Raw genomic sequence first — 25,037 nt, 5'->3', positions numbered from 1 at the left:
GCTTCGCCCCTGTTCTCACGCAGAACAGAAAGGAGAATTCTGCTTAGTACGGGTGGCACGATTACGATAACCGGCGCAACAAATTTTGACCAGGGACGTCAATAAAGGTTTTTGAAGGAAGTATTACTGTAAATTTTTTTTGATGCCAAACAAAAACTAGAGCTGTTATCAAGGGTCAAAGGTCAAATGCAGATTTTTTAAATTCCAAATATCTCGAAAACAAAAGCACGGATTTCATGTTGATGCCATTTAACGGGAAATATGAATGCCTTTAATACGGAGTAACATGAGCGGAGCCAGGTAGGGGCAGGAGCTCGAGGCCCCACACCCCCTAACTTTCAGGTTTCCCCTGTATATATAAAAAATAGTCCCTGAAATGTAAGGCATCTAGTACCGGGGTTCGGGATCCCGAATCCCGGAAGTCCCGAGCCCTTTTTTGAGTCCCGAAATCTCGGCATCAAGCCGTTAGGATCCCGGGATATAATTTAATTTACGACCAAATTAAAAAACTCGAACCAGACAGAACGAAAAATGACACTGAAGATGGCACAATGCCGAAACCCGTTTGTCTGCAAACCAAACTTGACAAGGGATGACGGAAAGTCTTTCCAAAATAAATCATAAATTAATTATCTTTATTTTGACATAATTTTTTTGTTTAACCGGTTATGTACATAGTTGATAAAATACTAAAATTTAAAAAAATATAAAAATAAAAATATTTTAACACTAAATATCCTTAAAACTATAAGAAATTGCGTGTAATGTCGAATGAAATTTTGAAGGTTAACAGCAGAATAGTAATAATTTAGCTCCCAAAGGGCCTAGAGACTTCTACCTTGACTTAAATTAAAGGTCTTGAATAGCACTAAAACTGCCTTGTTGTTCGAGGGATGTAAAATTGTATGAAGGATGCACAGCTGCATGCAAATCATTAAAAAATTCAATATAAATGCATTTTTCAAAATGAGGGGCTGAAATTTTTTTCGGTTTTTAAACAGTGGAATCGTGTTTCTCGTCTCAAAATCTATAATATTTGTATAATATACTACTAACAAAAAATACTACTAATAGAAAAAATGTTTTTTGTTTACATATCCGTTGGACTTTGCATGTTTTTTCGAAGAACACTATTTTTGACCAATTTTTTTAAGGTCAAGGAGTGATTGTGGCTTAATGGTAATATTTTTCCTTGAAAGGCAATTGCATTAGCTTTGAAAGCCATTTTGTTTCATATGAAAATATTGCTTCTGTCGAATTCGCTACGATTTATTGGCATGAAGCAAGGCACGTTAAACAGGTAGTATCAGTAGAGCAAAAACAACATTTGCGTGTATTTTGTTGTTGCTTCTGGTATCGAAAGTGTCAAAAACTGTTCTGAATTTTTTCTTCTAAATCAAAGCGTGCCATGTGAAATACAAAAAATTATAAAAAATAAAAATTGATGCAACTTTCTTTCCTAGTAAATTTGTTTGCTTCTCGAAGCATTGATCCATCCTTTGCAAGGCCCAGTAATCAGCGGTCGTGCTGCCGAGTTGGGCGAACGTTCCAAAAGCTGCTATTCAATCGCTTGTTTTGTATGCAAAAGGTTTCACATGCAAATGGATTTTAACAATTCAGAATTTTTGTGAGAAAAAATTAAAAATATTTGACATTTTCGAGACCAAATAATTTGAAAATAAATCAAATCAGCTGCTCTACTGATACTACCTGTTCAATGTACCTTGGCATGAAGTGTTAAAAAAGCATATGACTCAAAACATATGATTTATAAAATATAATTCATTTACAAACAATATATAATATAACAAAATAAAATGTCTATCATACCTGTGCGTACAAAATTTTTGATTCTTATTCCTAAAAGTGGGTATATTTGAGAAGTGGAGGAGCCTAGCTTTCCAATGGAAGCACGGCCAACGTGGAAAGGTGGTAACTACTGTGGTCAACGCGGCCGGAGTGTGACCGATGAGGATTATTTTTGATGGGAGCAAAAACGTCCTATTTTTTTGGTGGACTTTAAATATTTGGCATTTTGTAAGCAAAATCGCCGATTTTTGTCCCATTTGTAAGAGGCTCACCTAAGGAGCCCTGTAGTCGGAGGAGAGAGAAGCATGCCACTGAATTCTGTGGTCGTTGCTCGATGTCTGAACTTATGGCTGCATGTCTTTATTTATTCTGAACGTTTCGAATAAGCTTTTTTGTTTACTTATTCTTTAGAACGTTCCTGATGATATGTTAATATGTATATATTTCAAACGCATTCTGTTTATTCTGTCTGTGAAATGGGAATATCTGGAATGTATAAGGAAATGCAGCCTATATGTACATATGTATGTAGTAGCAACAAACAACCAGAATAATGCCTTCTCAAGTCAGATTTAACCGAGCACTGAAAAACTGGCCCTTAGCAAAATATACACACATATGTATGTAGCTATATACATGTATGTACATATGAACGGTAGTTAATATATTTTTCAAAATCTACACACTGTCAATGCCCGTACTACGTAAAATTAACGAAAATTTAAGCCAAAATTTTCTATGTTAAGAATTTATCAACTTTTTTGCTCACCTAATCTAGTAAATGTACGAGTGTATAGATTTACTTATTAAATCCTTATCCTTTTATCTCCAGTTGATTTCTGTAATTTATAACCGTTCTTATGACTGTATTTTAAAATTTTGCTATCAGCAATACAAAATAAATGTTTTTTTTTTGTAAATATTGGCCGCACAACTCCCCTAAAAAAAAAAACAAGAAACATGTGTTTAATAGCGATGTGCGGAATTGTTGGTACCCAATACTAAACAAAAATTCAGTACCCAATACTTCCTCTTCGGTAACCGATCCCGATTCAATACAGTAAAGGCCGGTTGCACCAACCTAAATGAAGATACAGTTGAGAAAAATCTTAGCTTAGATCAGTTTAAGATTTTGATCCAATTGGTAATCCAATCATATACTACGTTTATAGGTAAGCTATTTGCAAATAAAAATAATTTGCAAAAACCCAACTCACTGTTTATTCGATGGTGAAAAATTATTTTTTAATATTGCCTGATTATAAAAAGGCAAAAATGGAAAAGGAAAATTAACCTAAGAATGGCAGCGTCTTGCGCTTATTTGCAAATACTTATCAATACTTATTTGCGTGATTTAGTTATTTTCAAATAAAAAATTAACTCGGCGTTTATACCGCAAAGTTTACCATTTTGCAAATTGTTATTTGCAAATAATGCGTGCGTATAAACGTACTCATCCATTTCTGCATCTTCTACGATTTGCCGATAACTAGCTCATAACGACAAGTGTGCAGACTTCCACTGAAATGCTTGTGCTCGGCACAACATTTCAGGGCAAGACGATAACGTAGTACGATTGGATGGCAAGTGTGCAGATAGCCTAAGTATGGAAAATATTTCATTCTAAAATATGGTAACCCCGTCAGGGCTGCCAATTTCGCTCAAACCGTGCCATTTTTGGCCCTTTTTTACTTCAAATGACACTTGATTTTTCAATTCAATCAAATCCTTTGCGTATACTTCATTTTAAACTAAAATATTCCAATTTCTATAGTTTATACAACTGTTTTATCTTACTTTGGCATTGGACTTTTGTTTTAGGAATATGTTTCCAATTTTAATGCGAAATAGGAAGAATTAAAAAGAATGACACCTTTTTTGGCACTTTTATTTTTTTGTTTGGCACATTTTGGCATCTTTTTATCATTCACTGCCATCCCTAAATTGGCGCGTCAAGCGCCAAGCAACTGTCAAAAATCCTACCATGCCCATACAATTTGTATGAAGCATCCCACAATAACGCGGCGCTAACGCCGAGCAAATGGAATTTTCATTTTTGACAGGGCGTTACGTGCTGAAGTTGGATGCAGAAGACGAAGAGAAAGAGAACGGACAAAGAAGTGAAAAAGGAAACGAGAATAAAAACGAGAGGACATGAGAAAACGTCAAAATTGACGACGCGTTGATTTGGGTATAGCGCGCGATGACACTCGTTGACAATGGATAACGCAACGCTTAGCGCTCCAATTTAGGGACGGCAGTCACTTCCTAGCTAAATATAGTTGGCAGCCCTGACGGAGCCCGTTTCCTAGACTGCCTGTTAAAGTTTACCGTTATGCGGGAAGAGGGTGTAATTTTAGTCTGATTTGAATAATTTTCACCAAATTCGTTTACCGTACCAAGGTTATTAAGGACACCGAGTTTGGTAGAAATTGATAAATCGGTTACCGGGATACACATTTGTGGTCATAAGTAGGCGGCGCCACGCCCATGATCCAAAAGTTTATATTATAATTTTCTGCTAAGTGGTTATTGCAATCATCGATTTTAAGTGAATTAGCCTTAGTAGTTACTGATTTATCACAGTTTTTTGTGTTTCTGTAAATTACCGTTGTATTGTAGATGGGCGTAGTTATTGCTCGATTTCAAAGATTTTCAACAATCAATTTTTTTCCTACCCAAGGATCGTACCGAGTTTGGTAAGGATTGGTGAAGCGGCTACTGAGATACAGCATTTTATCAGAAGTGGTCGGAGTCACGTCAAAAATTTATAATGTTTTTTTACCACAATTCTACTTCACTTACCAACTTTCAACAATTTTCATCTAATATTTACTGAAATATCGTAGTATTTGCATTTTTCGAAAATACCGTTATATGGGAAGTGGGTGTGGTTACAGACCGATTTCGCCCATTTTCAATACCAACCTACCTTGGATAAAGGGCAACCTATATATCTAAATTTTTGCTCGAGTTATCGTGTACACGGACGGACGGACGACAGTAAGTAAAAACACTCTTACCCGATTGCCAATTGAATTTTCAAACAATTCATATTATTAAATAAATAATCATACATTTTAAACCAATACAAAAACTTGCCACCCTCGGATTGTGTTTATTCGATAAGTCTGCTAGCTCTTCTGTTATCGATACATTGTTATTGCTGTCGCGACTTGGCACGTCTATGTTGATTCACCGGGATGTTTCTTAAACCATATAAACTTCGGAGTAATGCTCCATTAAAGGGCTCTGAATCGAAGCGTTTACGACAACGTGTAGAAAGTACATTTCCGGATTCAACATCCGAGGAGATCAGTATTCTTATTCCTCCAAAGAGCGCTGTGACTCAATTGAAACTGACAACACATGGCGGCGTGCAAATCAACGTCTTCTGTGTGGACAAGTTGCCCATGTTCTTCGAACTGGAGTCAGGGGAGTTGGCTCCAACTTTATACGCCTTGTGGCTTGTGTCTACATTGTTGCCCTACTTTACCACTTTTCGTGATGTATTGCCAAAACTTTCTAATGGTGCTGATCTAATGCTGCCGGGCGTAGTGCCGAAAGGCACTGGTATGAATATGTATGGCCGATATCGTCAAGGTCAGTTAATGGCCGTAAATTTGGTGTCAAATGAATCTGCAGTAGCTGTTGGCTATTTACCTCGGTCCTCTGATGATTTGTATATGTGTGGTCGTCAGGGCGTTGCTGTGAAAATGCTACACATATTCGGTGACAAACTATGGGGACATGAGCCTACATTAGTACAGCAAGTACCCTTAAAAAAGGCAACGCCACTAACCACTGATGACTTCCCAGAACTTGGTGCTAAGGAAGATAAGCAAAAGCAGGTAAGCGAAAAGTTGACGTTGGCTGATATTGTAGCGGCAACCAATTTATCAGAAACGCCAGATGCGGGCACAAAACTTCCTGATGTGCAGAATCTTAAAATTTCCGAAAATGATGTTACAGAAGATGTTAAAAATCGCGAAAGTACTACCAAAGATATCTCCGAAGAAGGTTCCGCAACAACACCTGAAATTATACTAAAAAACGCCTTTCTGGCGGCGCTGAAGAATCATGGGAAAACTTTACAATTGCCACTTTTAACAAGCAATTTCTACCGCTTGTATGTTGTGCCCGAGGCGCCTCAACCCATTGACTTAAAGAAGACAAAATACAAGAAGCTCTCGAATTTCCTGAACGAAATGATTGATGAGGGCTTCATAGTCGTGCGCGAGGAGTCGAAAGGCGTAGATAAAATAACTGCCATTGACCTTGATCATCCAGAACTAGTTAATTTTATTACAGATTTCAAACCACCTAAGCAACCAATGGACGGTGAATTGCAAGATCAGCCGTTGTTCCGTTCTGAGTTGACGGAAACTTATATAATTACGGATGCGACGGCGCCTTTCTTTGCGAAAGTGAATTACAAGCGAGGCGAAGCTATACCAACTGCACAAATAAAAAAAATCGTTCGCGAATATATAAGCAAGCACAATCTTCCCAAAGCGGATCCTTCCGGCGGTACAATCCAATTAGATGAAACCCTCGAAAGGATATGCGATGTCAAGACAGCATCCGTTAGTCAAATATGTGGCACACTTACCAGAAAAATGGAGTACAGCTTCCAAATGTGCGAACTGAAAAGCGTAGCAGCTAATAAGCCTCTGATTCAAATGTCCCTTGCTACTCGTTCTGGTAATAAAAAGGTAACTCTCATCAGCAACGTCGAATGCTATGGAATTATTGTACCCGAATTTATAAAGTTATGTAAACAAGGTGCTGCGGCAAGCACCACTGTGGTAAAACTACCACATCAAAAAGCCGAACAGCTACAAATACAAGGCAACCAGGTGCGATTTGTTTACAATTTATTGACCGAAACTTATAAAGTTCCACCGAAATGTATATTAGGATTAGAGTTAGCTAAGGATGGAAAGAAACATAAGAAAAAATAAACTGACCGCTCAAATGCATTTGTTACATGTACAAAAAATAAAATATTTGTATTATGATTTGTTACAAAATTTATTGTCAAAAAAGCTAAGCAACGGTAATCATGAATTAAATTAAAGCTTGAAAGTAACTGCGTCAAAATAAAAAACGAAACTGATGTTTAACAATAATTTATTGACCGTTAATAATTTAAACAACAATTTGCCACAACAGTAATATTCGTAGTATACGAACAACTTTAATATTCTATGTGGCTAGCAGTTATATTTGCTTAAAGAAATTTTGGATCTCCCAAATTTCTATTTAGTTTACTAATGTCTTATGTTGCCTATGAATATGAATATATTAGAGAGCCGTGTGCATCTTTATTTAGCTTTGCCTTGTGCCGCAACAGCTTCAATGGCCTTTCGTACGGTTTCCTCGTCACCAAGGAATTTCATAGAGACAACAGGTTTGAAGTTCTCATCCAATTCATAGACGAATGGAATGCCGGTAGGCAGATTCAAAGCCATAATTTCATCTTCTGAGAGATCTGTAATGAAACATTTTTGTTTTAAACTTTTTTCTTCTGGTATTTCTAATATTACTCACTATCCAAATGCTTAACGATACCGCGTAAACTATTGCCATGAGCAGCAATGATGATTTGCTTGCCTTCCTTAAGCTGTGGAATTATAACATCATTCCAATACGGTAATGTGCGTTGAATAGTCAATTTAAGTGATTCGAATTTAGGGAATTCTTCTTGAGACGGGCCATTGGCATAACGTGGGTCCTTAACAATTACGTCATAGTATGGATGATCGGGTTCCATTGGTGGTGGGGGAGTGTCAAAGCTGCGGCGCCAGATTTTAACTTGATCCTCACCGTATTTGGCGGCAGTCTCGGCTTTGTTCAACCCCGTGAGTCCTCCGTAGTGACGTTCATTCAAACGCCATGACTTGGAAACTGGAATAGCCGACTGTCCACTCTCTTGGAGAATAGTCTCCAAAGTAATAATTGCTCGGGTAAGCACTGATGTATGAGCAATATCGAACTTTAAACCAGCATCTTTAACAGCCTTTCCAGCAGCTGCAGCTTCAGATTTTCCTTTATCACTTAAAGCAGAATCAAACCATCCGCAAAACTGGTTCTTTTGATTCCACTCGGATTCACCATGGCGAACCATAACAATTCTATATTTTCCGGACATTTTAAGTAATAATAAAGTTCAACCGGAACTGACCAAGCCAAATTAAAAAAATTCCAACTGGATTGTTATGCCGAAAGGAAAATTTTATTTGACCTATAAATGACAGCACAAGGTCATTTGAAGGAAATGACAGCTAAAATTTCTGATACACAGCAATTCCGCCAGTACGATTCGCAGAGTTGTATTTGGTAGATTTGTTTTTTTTTACAACGTCCATCACGATTCTATCATTCGTGAACTTCCATTAAAATGTTTGGCGGTTAAAAAAGTTAATGGCAAGAAAATATTTTTGGAATAAGCTTTCTTAATATATATGAACCAGAGTTTAAAAATTGGCAGGAACTTTATTTACCGGTTACAAACTTTTTATTGCCAGCGCAGAATAGACCTTTTAATGGGCACTGTGGCACGGTCAGTATTTATTGACGTGTTCCAAGTATCGCGATATTTATTGACGGTGTAGCACGCAGTATTGATGGATCGTGATCCATATCCACGGTGCAGCGAACAACGTAACTCAAAATTAACGTTTTTGGAGATTTCATTATGCAATTAATAAGCTTGATAAGTAGAATATGTTCAGTCTAGCAGATAACCAAACTTCCAAAATATGGCGAAGATATGTGTCCTTCCATCTGTCTTTTTGTACACCAACAGTATGAATTGATAAAACTTTGATTGCCTTTCCCACAAAATTTAAAATTTGAAATAGTTCGATAAATTATTAAACGTGCGATATGTATATATCGTAGCCTTAATAGAGAAAGCCCCTAACTAATTTTCTTATTTTCTTTTAAAGTCCTGTCTGGTATGCAGATAACTCAATAACCTCCTACGGGATTTTAAAAATATCTATTACAGCATACAATTAGATACATTCCCACGATAGTCGGGTCTACGTAACCGGAACGACCCAGATTTATATCTGGCCAAGGACTGTCACTCCAGCAACATTCCCCAAAAACTCTGGGGAATCTGTATGCTGTTACAACAACAACAACATACATTCTTAAATAAAAACAGTGCTCGAATCGTAACAGTCGTGAACAAGCAAGTCGTCACGTAAACAAACGACTGTAGTGGGTTATTACTTTGGAGTCACTCGTTCATGACTGTTACGATTTGAGCCCTGCCTGTGTTTTGGCGTTTTTTATTAGGAACTTATACACATTTTTTTATATTTTGCTGGTCAGTTTGATTTTGTTATAGAATTTTTCTAGTTTCTCCCCACAAAGTTATTGAATCCTAGTTTCTATTTGGCCCTTCCTTGAGCAGCAACTGCTTCCATTGCTTTCCGCACGGTCTCCTCATCCCCTAGAAATTTCATTGAAACTACTGGCTTAAGACATTCATCCAATTCGTATATAAATGGAATTCCAGTAGGTAAATTTAATGCCATAATCTGATCTTCCGATAAATCTAGAAATGTACATTATAAGGTTTTTTATCTTGCTTGATAAATGATTTTATTCTACTTACTATCCAAATGCTTGACTATACCACGCAGACTATTACCGTGCGCTGAAATAATAATAAATTTTCCTTCTTTTATTTGCGGTACGATGGTCTCATTCCAGTAAGGCAAAGTTCGTTCTATTGTTAGCTTAAGTGATTCAAACATCGGAAACTCCCCTTTTGACGGACCATCCGCATAACGGGGGTCTTTCACGATCACGTCGTAATATGGATGATCATTTTCCATTGGTGGAGGCGGTGTTGAAAAACTTCTGCGCCATATTTTCACCTGTTTTTCGCCATATTTAGCAGCAGTTTCCGCTTTATTCAAGCCTGTGAGACCACCATAATGGCGTTCATTCAGTCGCCATGTTTTGCAAACTGGTATATCCGTTTGACCGATTTCCTTTAAAATTATGTCCAACGTATGTATAGCTCGGCGGAGAACAGAAGTATGGGCAACGTCAAATTTGTAACCACATTCTTTTAATGCATTTGAAGCTGATATTGCCTCCTTCAATCCCTTTTCACTCAGTCCCGCGTCATACCAACCACAGAATTGATTTTTCTTATTCCATTCTGATTCACCATGTCGGACCATTATTATTTTATACTTTCCAGTATTTTTACTTTGTTCATGTGACTGTCGCACATTTTTGGGAGTTTGTGCTGGATATGACCGGTGCCATGGTAAGTAAACATCAGAAAACCCTACCGAAGAGCTAAATTGTCGCGTATATCCATTTCCCAATTTATTAAAGCAAACAAACCGCATTGCCATATTGCGCAACAGCACCGTCAAATGAACGCTGAATTCAGCGGGTCAGCTGATTTTGAAGGCAAGCAAAACTGTTGCTGCAGGAATTGTGAACATGGAATTTATTTATACAGAATTTAAGATTTTGAAAGTTAAATGCTAACGAATTGAATTATTTCCCAAAATATATTTGAATTGTTCCAAGTTTCTCAAGTTTCAAGTAAAATGGTTCATTACATTAATATATATTTATCTTGTTGAATAATCCATTTCAGCTAATATGTAAATTTGGCAACCACTTTTATCGAATGGATTTTTTTGTTTATTTACACAACAAAACAAAGTGGAATTGGTTTAACTTTTGAACAAAGGATATCATGGAATCAGCAGCAAGTGTACAGGTAGTTTGCAACTGGGAACGTATTGGGGGTTGCGAGTTTTCACAGAGCGTCCAAACGAAAATCACACACGAGGACATTTTTATAAAGTAAGAAAATGTTTACTTGAAGTAAAATTGTTGACCAATCGTCTTCCTATAGGCCAGAGTTGGAACAGGTTATAGGAAAGCAAAACGCGGTTCTCTTAAAAAGAGATGACACCAATAATCCATGCGAACTACAATTACAATTGAAGACTCCAATCTATAAAATTGAATCCATAACTACAGTATGCACCGCCCCAAAATTGGAACTCTTTCTCGGACCACTAAAAGAATATACGGAAACTTTGTATGGCGAAACAGCAGAGGATGACGAAAATGGCGATGTGTTCTCGTATCGTTACGACATTGAGGTGCAAAAGTCAGGCATAACAGAGTGCACACTTAAGGTATACATAGTAATATTTTAAATAATCGACCGCAGAATAATAATATTTCCACAGTTGTTGACATCATCTGACGAAATCTGCATATTCGGTTTTTTATTACAAATTGCACCTAACCCTAATGGTATAACGACTGGAGTCGACATTAATTTTCATAATGTTCAAAAAATGCTGAGTAGCCAGAAAATATCACCAAGCGCAGAAAAATGCATGTTATTTATGAAAGCAGCGAATCAAATGAAGGGGGTTGCTGGAGGTGGACAATCATCTTTAGCGCTTTTGGAGCAAATGAAAACAGCGCTCGATGGTAAGGTGCAGCCCGCCAAAAGCGGGGAAGGTTACTCAAACAAAAATGAGAGAAATTCGCCGAACCCAGCCCATTTACCTCTTTTGGATCCTGTACTTAAGACTCACATAGATAATAAGTTCGATCAATTAGAGCATAAGATTACGGCACATTTGGATAACGCCTTAGCGGATCAAAATGATAAGTTAGACAAAATATTACAAATACTCGAAAATAGGAACATTTTTAAGTAAAATAAATAAATAAAATATTTTAATTATGTATTACTGCTTTTTTTATAAGCAAATTTTTTTGCAGTTAGCCGTCTTTATTTATAGAAGTATATGTACGTATTATTATTGCTATTTATATTATATCAATATAGGTAATAGACGATTAAATTTACGCGAAGGTGTGAGATTTCGATGGCTTAAAATATAGTTTTTTTTTAATTATCGCTATTATATTCTTTGAGCGCATTAGTTACAGCACTCATCTCGTGAATTATAAAACTTACTGCCTAGGCCATCTGATTCTTTCTTTATATCAGTAAGCGTATAGGGGGTCCTCAGGACTTGTTTTTTTAGCAGATATTATGAATTCCAGATTGAACTCCTGCTGGAATACTTTATTGTACCAGTGTTGCTTTAGCGGTTCTTTTACTTTTTCTGCATACATATTGTACATTTTACACAAACTCATGCCAACCGGCAAGTACAGCTTGTTAGAGCCATCCTTACACTCTGTGGGAAACGTTTTTATATGATCTCTTATTTCATCCAAACGCTGTGCCAGTTGTGGCATACGTTGTCTCCCCTTCCCTTGTGTTGTATCTGTTCGTGGCATACATATTTCTTCATCGTAGCAGTGTTCATAAAAATAGTAAATACGACGCGGCGATATATCCAAAGTTGCAAAAAAGAATTTGCTGCAAACATATTGCAGTTCACCCTTTAATTCAAATCTATATTTGAAAGTGTATCCACGACGGGTTTCTTCGGTAGACGTAGCACGCCGCCGCTTTGGCAATATTCGTGATGTATACTTCCAATAAAAAAAGTTTTTCTGCTCATCAGTTAACTTCCAAAACATGTTATGTATTTCTAGTCGCTGCTCTGAATTTATATTTGCATTACAATTAAGATGGCAAGTAGTTCCACAACCTGGATGTACTTTACGCTTGTTCACTAATTTTCCAGTAACGCTAACGTACTCTTGTCCCGATTGCCTAAGATGTTTTCGTACATTTTGTTTCCATTTCTCTGGCACTTTTGAGCGCTTACTTTCAGTAGTTTTCAGCTCATTATCTACGTTTGAAGGTAACTCATCTGCCGTTGCTTTAGGCTTGGTTACTTTTCCCATATTTGTTGACAAGAATATTGCTACCGCAATTGTGCTTTTGTTCGTAGTGAAAAGTAAACAATCGGCAAGTAGGTGTCGAAAAAACATGATGCATAGAAAACATCGATGTTTTGCTTTGATGCATCGAAATTTTCTGATCGATCCATAAATGGTCCGTATACTCGTACATACATAACCAGCTGCGAAAAAATTAAATAACAAAATGCTGTACAAACTTTTATATATTCATGCAAATGTTATCGTATTTTTGAATTTTTTCTTACTGCCATCGAGATTACAATTGCATTGCTCTTTTTGCTTAAACGTATTGTAACATAATTTACAGTTATGCATATTTGCATTGCTATACCATTTTTACGTAAAAATCAAAACCCAACAGAATTCTACATGTTAAGTGCTATTTGTGACAACTCTCATGCAAAGCTAAGTATGCATAACTGGGCTATATATAAGTCATGCAGAGTCCACAAGAAACTCCGGAACACTGTCCGGAGGATGCATCAGCATACTTTGAAGTGCCGTGAAATTAAAGTTAAGAAAGTTTTATTAAATGGCAGTTGGGAAGTGCATATGCAAAAATTTCATAAATTCCTCAAAGAAAATTTTTGCATATGTATCAGTACATAGCATGCATTTATGCGCCCGGTGTTAGCAGTCGCGCCTAAACAATAATATATAAAACTTACTAAAGGGCCTGTGCCAAATGATAGAAAATAGGAAATTTTGATGGATAAAACTGAAAATTTGACATTTCTCATAGTGAATACGAACGTTAGAATTTTACTTATTAGCTCTTGGGCTAGGTAAAATTTTTGCAGCATATAAATGCGATGTACAATATTGTTTGGCGGTAATAAAGAGTAAAAATCGAAATTGAAGTTGTAAAATGCAGAAAAAAATGTACGTTACTTACGTTAAGTCTGAAAATGGTATGTTTTATTTTCATTGACAATGCTTTGAGAACTTTTGGGCGCATCGAAGTGAATACAAATATTGATGAATTTTTGCCACTGACATCTCTATCTGCCGATAGCCCCATGAATCAGCTGTTCTTAACATGGTTGTCAACTCTTTGTGCCGTTGACAGTGGTGGACAAACGCGTTGGGATACGTGTAAAAAATTTTCACGGAAATCCAACAAAAAACGATATGATCCTTCAAGAGATCTGCATCAATTTATGATCCGCTCAGTTTGTTTTATTCGGTCGGTGTTATGCAGACAAATTTTTGTTTGCCAAATTAAATGGCGGCTGCTTAGTTTGCTCTGAGCTGATTATGTCGAGTTTGGCACAGGGTTGCACGTTCATTATGGTTTTCATGGCTATTGCCAACACGAAATGAGAATTTTGTGTATAGCAACAATTGTATAAAATTTTTGTATATGACAACGCCGAATTTGCTCCAGTTTGACCAAACAAAATTAGTTTGCTGTGAGAGTCGCCAAACTCGCTCTCTCCGAGTTTGCTGCAACAACAATTGCACGCAGTTTGCCAAACAAAATTTCTGCATAACACCGACCTTCCACTGACAATTTGGCAGAAGATTTGGTTTGGCAGCATTGATATGTGTGTACATTTATTTGAGCGAATATTATTTGGTTCACTTTTCCCCATTTGGAGAGTTCATTTTTACCATTTCGTCTTCTTCGTGCTAGCAGCATAAAATTATTGCTGCCAACCCCCATAAGAATGATCCAGGCCGATGGGGTGAGAATTGATCGTGATACTGAGCTCAAACCACATTAACATTAACGAGAGAGTGGAAAGGGCATCAGTGGCTCTTAGTGCTGCTGTTGTTATTGCAGCCTAGATCGGCTAGTCCCTCAATCGTTGTCGTCAAGCTCAACTAACTGGAGACACAGGAAGCGTGCCCCTTCTATACAGTTTCTCCATAGCGACAGAGGCGCTAGTTGAGTGGGGTTTAGTGGACAATCGAAAAGATGTCTCGAGTAGTGGGGTGTCTCTCCGCATGTCGGGCACTCGTTGGGCGCATCTGCATCTAATCTGCTCAGTTACCAGTTTAACCTGCTGCAGTAGCCAGAGCGAAGTTGGGATATTATGGCCAGAGTCTCCCAGGGCCGAGTAAGCTCTGTCTCGTCTACGTCTGGTGGTTGTGTTCGAGAGTCAGTGTTTTCCGACCCTGAATCCCTGTGAATGTAGTTTATGCCTTGTCGGTATACTGTTAAGTCCATATCTTGCCGAATGAACCTTCGCACTTCGTCTGTCACTTCATACAGATACCTTCTGACGTGCCGTGGCGACGGCTGCTCCTCAAGTAAGAGTCTGTTCGGGTGCCGAAATCGGTGACACCTTACTAAGAACTGCTTGCAGAGCATTGTGTCATGCCCATTAGCATTTAAGCCTCGTCGTGCAGATGATGTTGCGGCGACATCAGTAGGCATCCGGTCGCTGTCCGGAGTGCCGTATTTTGGAAAGTGTTTAGATTCAACCCCTGCGTCCTACTAGTCCCCGGCGACCACACAGACGCTGCATACTTTAGGACTGGCGGGTCATTCGCCTTGTACGTTGCCAACAACGTTTCTTTTTCTTGGCCCCAGGTGCTGCCGACTAGCGAGTTGAAGACCTTGTTGCGGCTTTGTACCCTATTGACAACTGCGGTTGTATGCGCCAAGATGGACAACAGACTGTCGAAGGTAACTTCGAGGATTTTCGGGTTATTCACCGTCGACGTGAATACTAGGGCGGGTCGAAAATCTAATTTTACTCAAATCCCTTGGTAATAGTGAAAATATAATGTATCAGGAAGTCAACAAGAAGCCTGTAAAATATTAGTATTTTATTTTAATGTTAAGAGCCCGCGCATCGACCGCCAAGTCACCCACAGCACACTAGTCGAATAAGACCAATTCTTGTTGAAAATTCTGGGTTCAGCAAAAAGGTTTGGTGCATATTATTAAATAATGAATCAGTTAATGCAAAAGATAAAGTCAAATATAATTTTTCGCAGCCCTTTAGCTTGTCGTTAATCGCAAAGTTATCTTTTTTCAATACATTTTTAATTGTTCTTTTGATAATTGCACTGGCCTATAGTCAAAAGATGTAAAGAACAGCATTAATATTGCTGCCGTTCATTTAGGTCGCTGGTTGCAAATATTCTAATCTTGTTTTAATATTAGCTATAGTTTGCGAATTTTTGCAAATTTAGGAATAATTTCGGCAGCTCTAATAGAAAAGCCATTATTTTGCATCATCGTGGAAAATTTTGGTTTATGCAAGTGAGTATGGAAACACTGAGTAGGCACAACTTCTAGAAACACTAATTAGTTTACTTATGTTTATGCACAATATAAAAATTGCAAATAAAGGAAAATTACAAAAAAAAATGTTCAACACGTTTTTTAATTTAAAACAATTTGTTTATAATCTGAACTATTTTTATAATATTATTACTATAAATCAGTAACAGTAAGTCTCTCCTTCAATTTGGTACTTACTACGTGCCGATCGAGTAACATTTACCAAATTTATATCGTAAAACTTAAGTGGATCTCCAGTTTTTTTTTCTAAAAAAAAATGTATCTTCAATTGTATAAAAAACGTTTAGATAAAAGAGCCGGATTACAGAGAAAAGTGTTCCAGGGAGCGCCTTTTTTCGTTCAAGCTGAATGCGAAGCACTATCGTCCAATTGGAGAGTCTTCAAAAGGATTTCCCAGGATATGTTAAACACTTTTTTCACATAAGGCAATTAACTAAAATACTTATGCACTATATCTAAACAATTATTTCACGTCTCCTACTTTCATATAACGGCAAATTTAGAAACCGCGAAAAATGTGCGTCTTCGTTGACTAATAAAACTATTCCGCACCAATTTTCAAGACTGCATAAATGGACTTAAAATGGGCGTTTCCCACCCTAACTGTATTATGTTAATGTATGCAACTACTATTAACTTATCAAACGATTCCTATTCTTTGACGATACATATTTCATTTCATTCATCAGGATCTTGAAAACTTACCAAATCGGCGTGACCACGTCCATGGTCCTTTTAATACTATATAAACATCCGAAAACATTAAAACGTTTGAAATAAATCCCGTCTCACTTTGTACTTGGTTCCTGAAGTAATGAAGAATTGAAAATCTATACGGGAAAATTATAGTTTTTGTAAGTTTTATCTTAATATCTTAAAATTTAAGACTTATTGAAAAATGATAAATGAACGTGAGGTACTAAATTTAATAACCCTTAATTTGATAGATCGTCCGGTTTATAAAAATTAACGCATTCCATAGATATTACCAGCCAAAGTTTCATTTTCAAAATTCGTATACTTTGATGCAATTGCGCGGGCTAAAGATAAGTTTTAAATTAATCTTTCGTGGCCAATAACAATTGGCTAAGACCTAAGACATCATAATATTACTATTACAATGCGGTCAAACGACTTTTATTTTCCCCCATACAAAATCGACCCAGCCTAGTGAATACCCAGCTATAGTTTGACCTCCTTCGTACTTGTGAGAAGAAGGGTTGTCAAGGATTTTGTAGGGGAGAGCATTAGGCTTTTTGCAGTGAAGAAGCAAGAACGTTCGGAGAGGTAGCCGTTTGCTTTCGAGCACAAGTCATCAATTCCATTCCCAAACGTCATTATCGAGCAGTCGTCAGCATAAGAGACAATCGAGCCTCCTTCTGGTGGTTAAGGGAGCTTTAATTGTAAAATCTTCGTCTGCCTAGGGAGAATTATTTTTACGTGGGGTGTAAGTGATGGGTTTTGCCTGCCCGCCATTTGCTGTGTGTACTGCTGTGGAGGGCGGGCTATTAAGAAAACTGGACCGGTTACAACGGACTGTACTCTCAGGCACCTAGGACTACCAAATCTCTGTCTCTTATCGTCATGCCGTAGAAGGCGCGGTAAGGGTTGATATTTATAGGCACTCTAATATTCTAATAGGCTTGTTGTTGTAGCGCCTACTTATGTAGCTCCGCTTAGAATCGGATAGTATACCTCAATCGTCGATAAGTTCAACTAACGGTACGACCAGGGGCTGGATACTGAAACTGCGAGTTTTTAAGTGTACACTCATCATTTTGCGATTCAATATGTGTGAGAGCGAGTTTTAACTCTCAAAAGATTTAATCTCTTCACTTTATCATTTTGTTACATATGGATGTATATCATTTTAAAGGCTTTTCCTTTCACATCAATCAAGTAAATATGTAGTATATTATTGTGAGTTTAAGACAATGAATAGTGGTATTGGGAACAACTTTTATTCTTCACAGCCTCAAAAGTTTTCACAGTGAAACACGGATGTCTAATCTCGCAGCCAAGCGCCTATTCGACCTTTTTTCTCACTCATGGTGGGCTCAAACCAAGTTGAGTATGCCCCACCTCGCTTTCGGTCACGTGTGAGTATTTCCGTGTATAAAAAAATAAATATTGGATCAATGGAACTCGTGTCAGCTCAGTAAATCCAGGAGATATGCTACTGGAAGGTTGGACTAAGGGCGACCACGGGATCCCGTTAGGATGAAAAAGTAACAACTCCAATTCTGGTGGGTATATTCCGATTTGAATTCACGTGGTGAGACTAAATATCACACCAGATCCTCACTGGCATAGCTGCTTGCAGAACGACGAGGTCAAATTATTGCAATACTTCATTTTAAATAGCCCAGCTCTACTCTCTTAAACAGCTCGAATGAAGAAGAATTTCGTCAAGTTTGATTTGGGGACAAACCGGTTTCGGCATTATACAAACTTGTGTGCCATTTCCTGAAGGGTATTTTTCGAATTTTGAATATTCCCTTCGGTTGTTATGCAATAAGAGTATCAAGTTGTATTTGCATTTATTAGCATTAAGCAAAGACGAATGACTTTTTAGCATATGAAAACATGAATTTACATAAATAGAAGGCCAAAACGAAGAAAAAACGGTGAAAAGTTGTACCAATTAATATGTCTGCTTAAAAATTATTAAATATTTAGGTATAAAGCATATGAACTCAGCCAGACGGTCGAAAACAAGAACCAAATTAATTTTATACAAAACCAGGATATTTTTTATTTAATTAGTTTTGTCTGCCACACATTTTTTTTGCCTATACTCAAATATGCATACATACACATTCATAGCAGGGATGTTGCGAATATTTATATTCGCATTCGTTATGCGAATGATTCGCAACATTTTACACATTCGCATTCGCATCAAATGATACGAATGTTTTACGAATGCGAATGTGTACAGGAGCAGAGAGACCACTTTAATATACACTTTTTTGAAATCAAAGTTTAATAATATACATATGTTATTTTTATTATTTTTCATTATGAAAAGAAGCATTTCCGTATTACGATTTTCATCAAATTTTTTTAATAAAAATACATCAACCACGCGTTTTTGCTTAGCTGCGTTCATTGTTGTTTATCTTTTGCTTTTGATCCTCTCCTCTATTTACCAAAAATAGTCGATAATTCACGGTTGCAGACGGAAGAGTTGTCTTTTTAATACAGGATTATTTTATTACTTGGATTTTAGGGGAGAAATTTTATATTCTTAAAAACATAATATCACTATATTGTAAAATTTTTAAAGTGCAGCAGTTTACCGGATCTCCGAATCCGGTATCCGGAATCCGATTATTTGGCAAAATCTCTATTCGTCACGTCGCTAATATCAAGCAACTTTGATGGGCCTTCAATAAGTACCGCCAAAAGTCTTATAAGCAACCTAGAAATAATTTTAGATTCCGCCAGCGAAAGCGAGGGCTCGAATGTAGAGTCTGGAGACATGAAGAAATGTGAAATTAAAGTTCAATTGAAGGTGTATCTTAAAGAAAAACGAGCTTATCTCGGTGAAAATCCTCTCGATTGGTAGAAGACTAAACTAAAATACGAAAAATTTACAGATCCGGCTCGAAAATATTTGAGCGCTCCACCCGCCAGCGTTCCAAGTGAGCAATTGTACAGTGCAGCCGGCCTTAATACGAGCAGCAAACTTACTTTTTTTTTAAAATATAATATTCTCCTTTTGAACTTTGACTACTAGATTAAAACATTTTATAGGTTAAGCACTCGTTCAATGTTCTAATAATTTCCAACATTTTTAAATAATAAAAACGATTACTTAAGTAGATAATAGCTTTTTTTAACGTTATTCCTAACATTCGCATTCGCACATTCGAAACATCCCTAATACATACATATAAGCCAATGCACTAAAAAATAAAGCTATTTGCGTGAAAGAAGTTTCCGTACAGAAGTGTTGTAGATAGTGTCAGTGTTAACTACTCATTTGATAGCAGTGTTTATAGGCCTTATCATCATAAATCTGCATCACTACCGGGTTTGCAAATGTGTTATTGAACTTATTTAGCAGCGTTTCTGTACATAAAAATATACGTGCGCCACAATAATAATAAATAAATTTCGGGTGTATCGCACATTATTTGAATTGCCAGAGTTATAAATTTTTTTTTATAGTTGTGATGAGCCTTCTGCGCTCCTAATTCGTTTCTGAAGTCTCTATCTGTTCAGTGTAATAGTTCATTTCCACCAAGCCTTAACTGTCCCACTGGGAAAATAGGTAAGCACCTTGCGAGGTAAGCCATGTTTTCTTTCAGTTTTTAGTACCAAAATTGTCATCATGGCCAATGTTATCTACTAGTAAAGGGCAAAATGAACACCTCCAAAGACACATTACGTTGTCAGTTGCAAAATAACGTGCAGCCGAAGTTATTTCCAAGCACCGAACTACTCCGAGCGACTGCTCTGCATTACTAGTAACTTACTTTGTAAAGCGGCTCAGAAGTATGTCTGATACCAAATGTACATTCTAAATTCCTACTTACATAAGGCGGCCATGCCTTTGTAAAAGTAAGGGACGTTCGGCAGGGAAATGGTAATGACTGCCAGGTGAAGAGTAAGTTGCTAATAAGGTACTATTACGTGCTCCTAATTCCCACTGGGGTAGTTTATGCCTATTGGAAAACCGGGAATACGGGTGAATTCCAAAACGTCAAAATATAAAGCATCAGTATCTTTTAAATATTTTTAAACCTGAGTAGATTGCAATGCCAAATGTGCGCAATCACGGTTAGATGCTAGTTTTCAAGTAGGTTGCGCAAGTTAGACTTTTTCTTTTAGTACGGTTTATAAATAAAAGAGATTGATGCTTTGTATTTTGACGTTCTGGAATGCACCTTACAACTCGAAGAGAATTATTGCTCATATTAAGTACAAGCAATCGAAAGAAACAATGGGCTAAAAGAAATTTGATGTGTGAAACATCAGTGTACGGCTTGGCAAAACATGAGGCCATTCAGTTAAATATACATATACATAATTAGGTTAGTTTAGAAATTTAATATCATTTTATTAGTTTTGTCGGGACTAGTATACGACTTTTTCATAACCACTTCGGAAATATATCGAACCACATCGGTATGATTCCAAATTAGTCCCAAAATTGCACATAAGTAGTCGTCAAGTGGTTTTGAAACCATCGTGAACTTGTCCCGAAATGATCTCGAACAAGTCTTGAAACGGTCTCTCAACGGCCCGTTACTAGTCTAAAAATCATCCCGCACTAGTCCCCGAAATACTTCTGAACTAATCCCAAAATGATCCCGAATTAGTGTTTCTTAAAAGCTGATGAAATTTTGAAACAGCCCAGAAATGGTCAACTAATAATAACAGATTGGCTCTTAAACATTTATTAGTATTTGGCCGAGCTTCTCCTCCGATTTGTGGCGTGCATCTTGGTGCTGACCTTTTCTCTACATTTTTTTGCGATGTTGCTTTGACCCGGCCCGGCTTGATTCCGGCCCCTGCGGAGTGGAAGCGGGCACTGCTTACCACTACACAACAGCGGTCTATTACTAGTCCCGAAATGCATCCAAAGTAGACCCGAAATGTTCGTGAAATAGTCCTGAACTAGTTTCGAAATGGTCCTGTAATAGTCGGCAAGTATCCCATAATGGTCCTGAACCAGTCCCGAAATAGTCGTGAACCAGTCCCGAAAGGAACCTGTAATAGTCCTAAACGGGATTCAGTGCCGAAATGTCCTGAACAAGGATCGAAACGTTGCCGAAATGATCCCGAACTACTCCCAAAAAGGCCCCAAACTAATAGTGAACTAGTTCCAAATTGGCCCTAAAATAGCACTGAGCTAGGAATTACAGATTTTCTGCTGGGCTATAAAAGAAACAGTTAAACATTTTCTACTGAGTTAATGAAAATTTCACCCATACTGGGAGCTAAGATCACATATCCTAAATTGACATGCTGGGCCGCAGGAATAACAACTAAGCAATTGTTTTTTCTTACAATTTTATTCCTTTTACTGAAACTTATTGAAATAAATCGAGTTAAAGGCCTAAAATTTATTCCTACGGCCCAATATCTCTATAAATAAGTAAATTACAGACGTAAAGGTAGTATTGTCCTTTCTTCGATACCGTCAACTTCCTTTGACAAAACCATGCTGATTCGTAAAGATCAGGGTACTTACTGCATTAGAATATTTTAGCAACAACATACAGTTTGAAATATAAAGGCCCCTTTCCAATCAACAATAAACGTGCCTAATGAGAAGGACATATTTAAGATTAAAGTTATTGCTTGAATGACTTTTTCGTCTTTAATTTCTTTTGGGGTAAACACAGATTCTACGGCACAGCTATCCACATGAATCACATCTACTAGTAAAGCCCAAATGAACACCTCCGATGCCGCCTTATGTTGTAAGGGCCTGTGCCAATCAATAGAACAGTTCTATGGGAAACAACTTTTTTCTATAGTAGGGAAATTTTATATTTTTGCAGTGCCAATTCGTAACATTTTACCACAGGAAATTTTTGACAGTTGCTTTGATGCAGAAGAAGGCCAGCGAGTTAAGCAATTAAAATGCAGCATGTATATAGAAAATATTTACCTTTTCTGATTTCGATTCTTTTAGAACTGAAAACCATGCAATTATTTGACGCCTTAGCAATAATATTTATTAGTCGTCATCGATTCGCCAACAGTTAGCGAGTGGCCAAACGAATGAACTCAATGAGATACAACCAAACTCGTTATCGTCCATTCTTGTTAGCTAACTTTGTTGTTGCTTTCACATGCAAAATTTTTCGTTAAGCGACCGGAACTAAGGTGACCAGAATTTTTTTTGCATTCCAGGAGGACGGAGAATTTTGAAAACACAAAAAACGTTTTTTGTATTTATTTTAACATATGTATAAATAAAGAATAAGTTGACATTGTTCAAAACAAGCAAAAACCATTCAAGGTTGCTCTAAACACAAGTGAAACAAGTTAGTAGTACACTGCGTTGCATAATTATAAGACCGACACATATTACCGTTTATTTTTGGAATTTTTTTTGTTGACAGCTCTTGAATATAAACAATATGAATGGAAATTCTCCATTTAAGTTGTCTGTCATGTGGTATCTTATTTTTCCGTAGTCATTTTAATTAAATAAATTAATTATGTAACTTTAGGTATTGAGTTGATGCATTTCTAACTCAGCGTAGACAACTATTTAGACACGACAACTGTAATCAACAAGCAGTCCTCGAAAAATAGCGACCCTGGTTATGCATAGAAACATCGATAAATATAATTACGGGGCATTTCCACAGGCAAATGCTTTATCTTGCTTATGCAAAGCAATAATTATCAAAGCTATTATCTTGATAAATAATGCCAGCACTGAACGGTAAGATAATTTGAAAACCAGTTTTTTCGCGCAATTGTTAATTTTTTAGTATAGTAGTTGTTTTCTGTTGGATTACACAGGCTTGCGAAATCTAATTTTTCCTCTTTCCAATAATTACGTTATTTTTCAAATATCTAGGTCTGTTAAATTAAAATACATCTTTATTAATATTAATTAATTTAGAACAGAATTTTTACTTAAATATTGGCAAATGTTCGATATGCTACAACAAAATCGATAATAATAAAAAGCTCTAACTCCTACTACTAACTACCTACCTACTTAACACGAGTTTCGACGCATTCACATGATAGCGCACCAAAAAATGAATTGAAGGGAAAAAATATTTCAGTGTTGTAAAGTGTAAAATATTTTTCATTAAGGCGTTTACACTGTTCAACTTTCATTCATTTGCTCAAAAGGAGGACAGAGAAGGACAACATTTTTGAGAAGCACAATCTTCCTCAAAGGAGGACGGTTGGTCAGCCTACCGGCACTCAAACACACGGCTATTATAACATAAAATATGTGAAAACCGTCAGATAAGTGTGATGTTTTCTGTCAAATTTTTAAACAGCCCTACCGGGCCGGCAACTTTTATTCACCAATGCAATCCAGAGTACTTTTCTATCGATTGGCACAGGCTCTATGTTGTAAAATAACGTGCCGCCAAAGTTATTTTCGAGCGCCGAACTACTCCGAGCAACTGTTCTAAATTTTACGTACGTTACTTGGTAAAGCGGTTTCGAAGTATGTCGCGACACCAAATGTATATTCTAAATTCCTATTTCCATTAGGCGCCACGTCTTTGTTAAAGTAAGGGAGATTAGGCAGGGAAGTGAGAGTTGCTGGTAAGGCATTATTACGTATGTACTTACGTTATCCTTGTCCCTACGGGGTAAATATCAGAAGAGCGCACCGAGTATGATTAAATTAAGTATATCCCATTCGTACTTATTGAAATGCCCTCGAACGTCATATCCACCCTTAAGTGTGAGGTACTTAACTACATGCATAACGCACGCAGACTCTCCTTGGCTTGATGCGCAAAGAGCTGAGGGAAATAAGTATGATTTTTGAGTGCGTATGTATGTATGTACATGTACACATTAAAAAATCTTAAAAGAGAAAAGAGTATTTAAATGAAAAAAATGTTTTTTTTTTTTTTTTAAATTTGGGTCGTTGGACACCAAAATAAGTTAAAAAAATGCCCAAAGATTCATTCTAGAAGTATTTACGAAAAATATTGTTTACATACGTATTTATAATAGTAGATGTTATCCTTCTGCCTGTTCTTCTTATGCGCTTTAATAAAGAAAGTGTTTAGATTGCAAAAAGCCTTTAGTTGCCGAAAGCCGCATTTACAAATTTCGGGTGGAGTGGAATCGTGCGCATATGAGCCCATCAGAGTGGCGCCGTTTCATTGATTTAGGGCCAATTTCACAGTGCGTAGTTAACTCAGAATCGACAGTTAACTAGAGATTTTCAGTACAAAATTCTGTAGTTAACTCCCGATTCTGAGTTAACTACGCATTGTGAAATTGGCCCTTAGACGTACTTATGTATATCCAATGTACGTTGGGTGGCTGTGAGTATTAAAATAGCGACTCTTTGCTGATCATTGCTACATATGTACATATGTAAACGTAAATACATTAAACCGGGTTGGTTTTCAAACTTAAGAAAAGAGCTTGTGAA

General features: G+C 37.0%; 4 protein-coding genes across 5 annotated transcripts; 2 read left to right on the top strand and 2 right to left on the bottom strand.

Moving 5' to 3' along the window:
• Positions 1-4,919: 4,919 nt before the first annotated feature.
• On the top strand, positions 4,920-6,924 carry LOC118737115 (eukaryotic translation initiation factor 2D). Its single transcript, XM_036467414.1, has one exon. It carries the CDS (start codon positions 5,013-5,015, stop codon positions 6,771-6,773), a length of 1,761 nt encoding a protein of 586 aa, XP_036323307.1. The 5' UTR covers positions 4,920-5,012; the 3' UTR covers positions 6,774-6,924.
• A 1-nt stretch (position 6,925) lies between these two features.
• On the bottom strand, positions 6,926-8,087 carry LOC118737116 (phosphoglycerate mutase 2-like). The gene is made up of 2 exons (XM_036467415.1): positions 7,363-8,087; positions 6,926-7,303 (listed from the first exon to the last, which is right to left on the bottom strand). The coding sequence occupies exons 1-2, from the start codon at positions 7,961-7,963 to the stop codon at positions 7,137-7,139; spliced, it is 768 nt and encodes a 255-aa protein (XP_036323308.1). The 5' UTR covers positions 7,964-8,087; the 3' UTR covers positions 6,926-7,136.
• Positions 8,088-9,076: 989 nt separating this feature from the next.
• LOC118737113 (phosphoglycerate mutase 2-like) lies at positions 9,077-10,219 on the bottom strand. The gene is made up of 2 exons (XM_036467411.1): positions 9,443-10,219; positions 9,077-9,382 (listed from the first exon to the last, which is right to left on the bottom strand). The coding sequence occupies exons 1-2, from the start codon at positions 10,197-10,199 to the stop codon at positions 9,216-9,218; spliced, it is 924 nt and encodes a 307-aa protein (XP_036323304.1). The 5' UTR covers positions 10,200-10,219; the 3' UTR covers positions 9,077-9,215.
• Positions 10,220-10,271: 52 nt separating this feature from the next.
• On the top strand, positions 10,272-11,567 carry LOC118737114. Of its 2 annotated transcripts, none has more exons than XM_036467413.1 (4): positions 10,272-10,395; positions 10,520-10,662; positions 10,715-11,003; positions 11,058-11,567. In XM_036467413.1, the coding sequence occupies exons 2-4, from the start codon at positions 10,553-10,555 to the stop codon at positions 11,538-11,540; spliced, it is 882 nt and encodes a 293-aa protein (XP_036323306.1). In that variant the 5' UTR covers positions 10,272-10,395; positions 10,520-10,552; the 3' UTR covers positions 11,541-11,567. The 2 variants fall into 2 exon arrangements, with proteins under 2 accessions (XP_036323306.1, XP_036323305.1); XM_036467412.1 differs by having other exon boundaries at positions 10,451-10,662.
• The last annotated feature ends 13,470 nt before the right edge of the window (positions 11,568-25,037 follow it).

Source organism: Rhagoletis pomonella, unplaced genomic scaffold, assembly GCF_013731165.1.
Source record: "Rhagoletis pomonella isolate Grant_MI unplaced genomic scaffold, Rhpom_1.0 Rhpom_scaffold_00004, whole genome shotgun sequence".
Taxonomy (NCBI): domain Eukaryota; kingdom Metazoa; phylum Arthropoda; class Insecta; order Diptera; family Tephritidae; genus Rhagoletis; species Rhagoletis pomonella.
The sequence above is the reverse complement of the archived record's forward strand: the minus strand, read 5'-3'. Positions and strand labels throughout refer to the sequence as shown.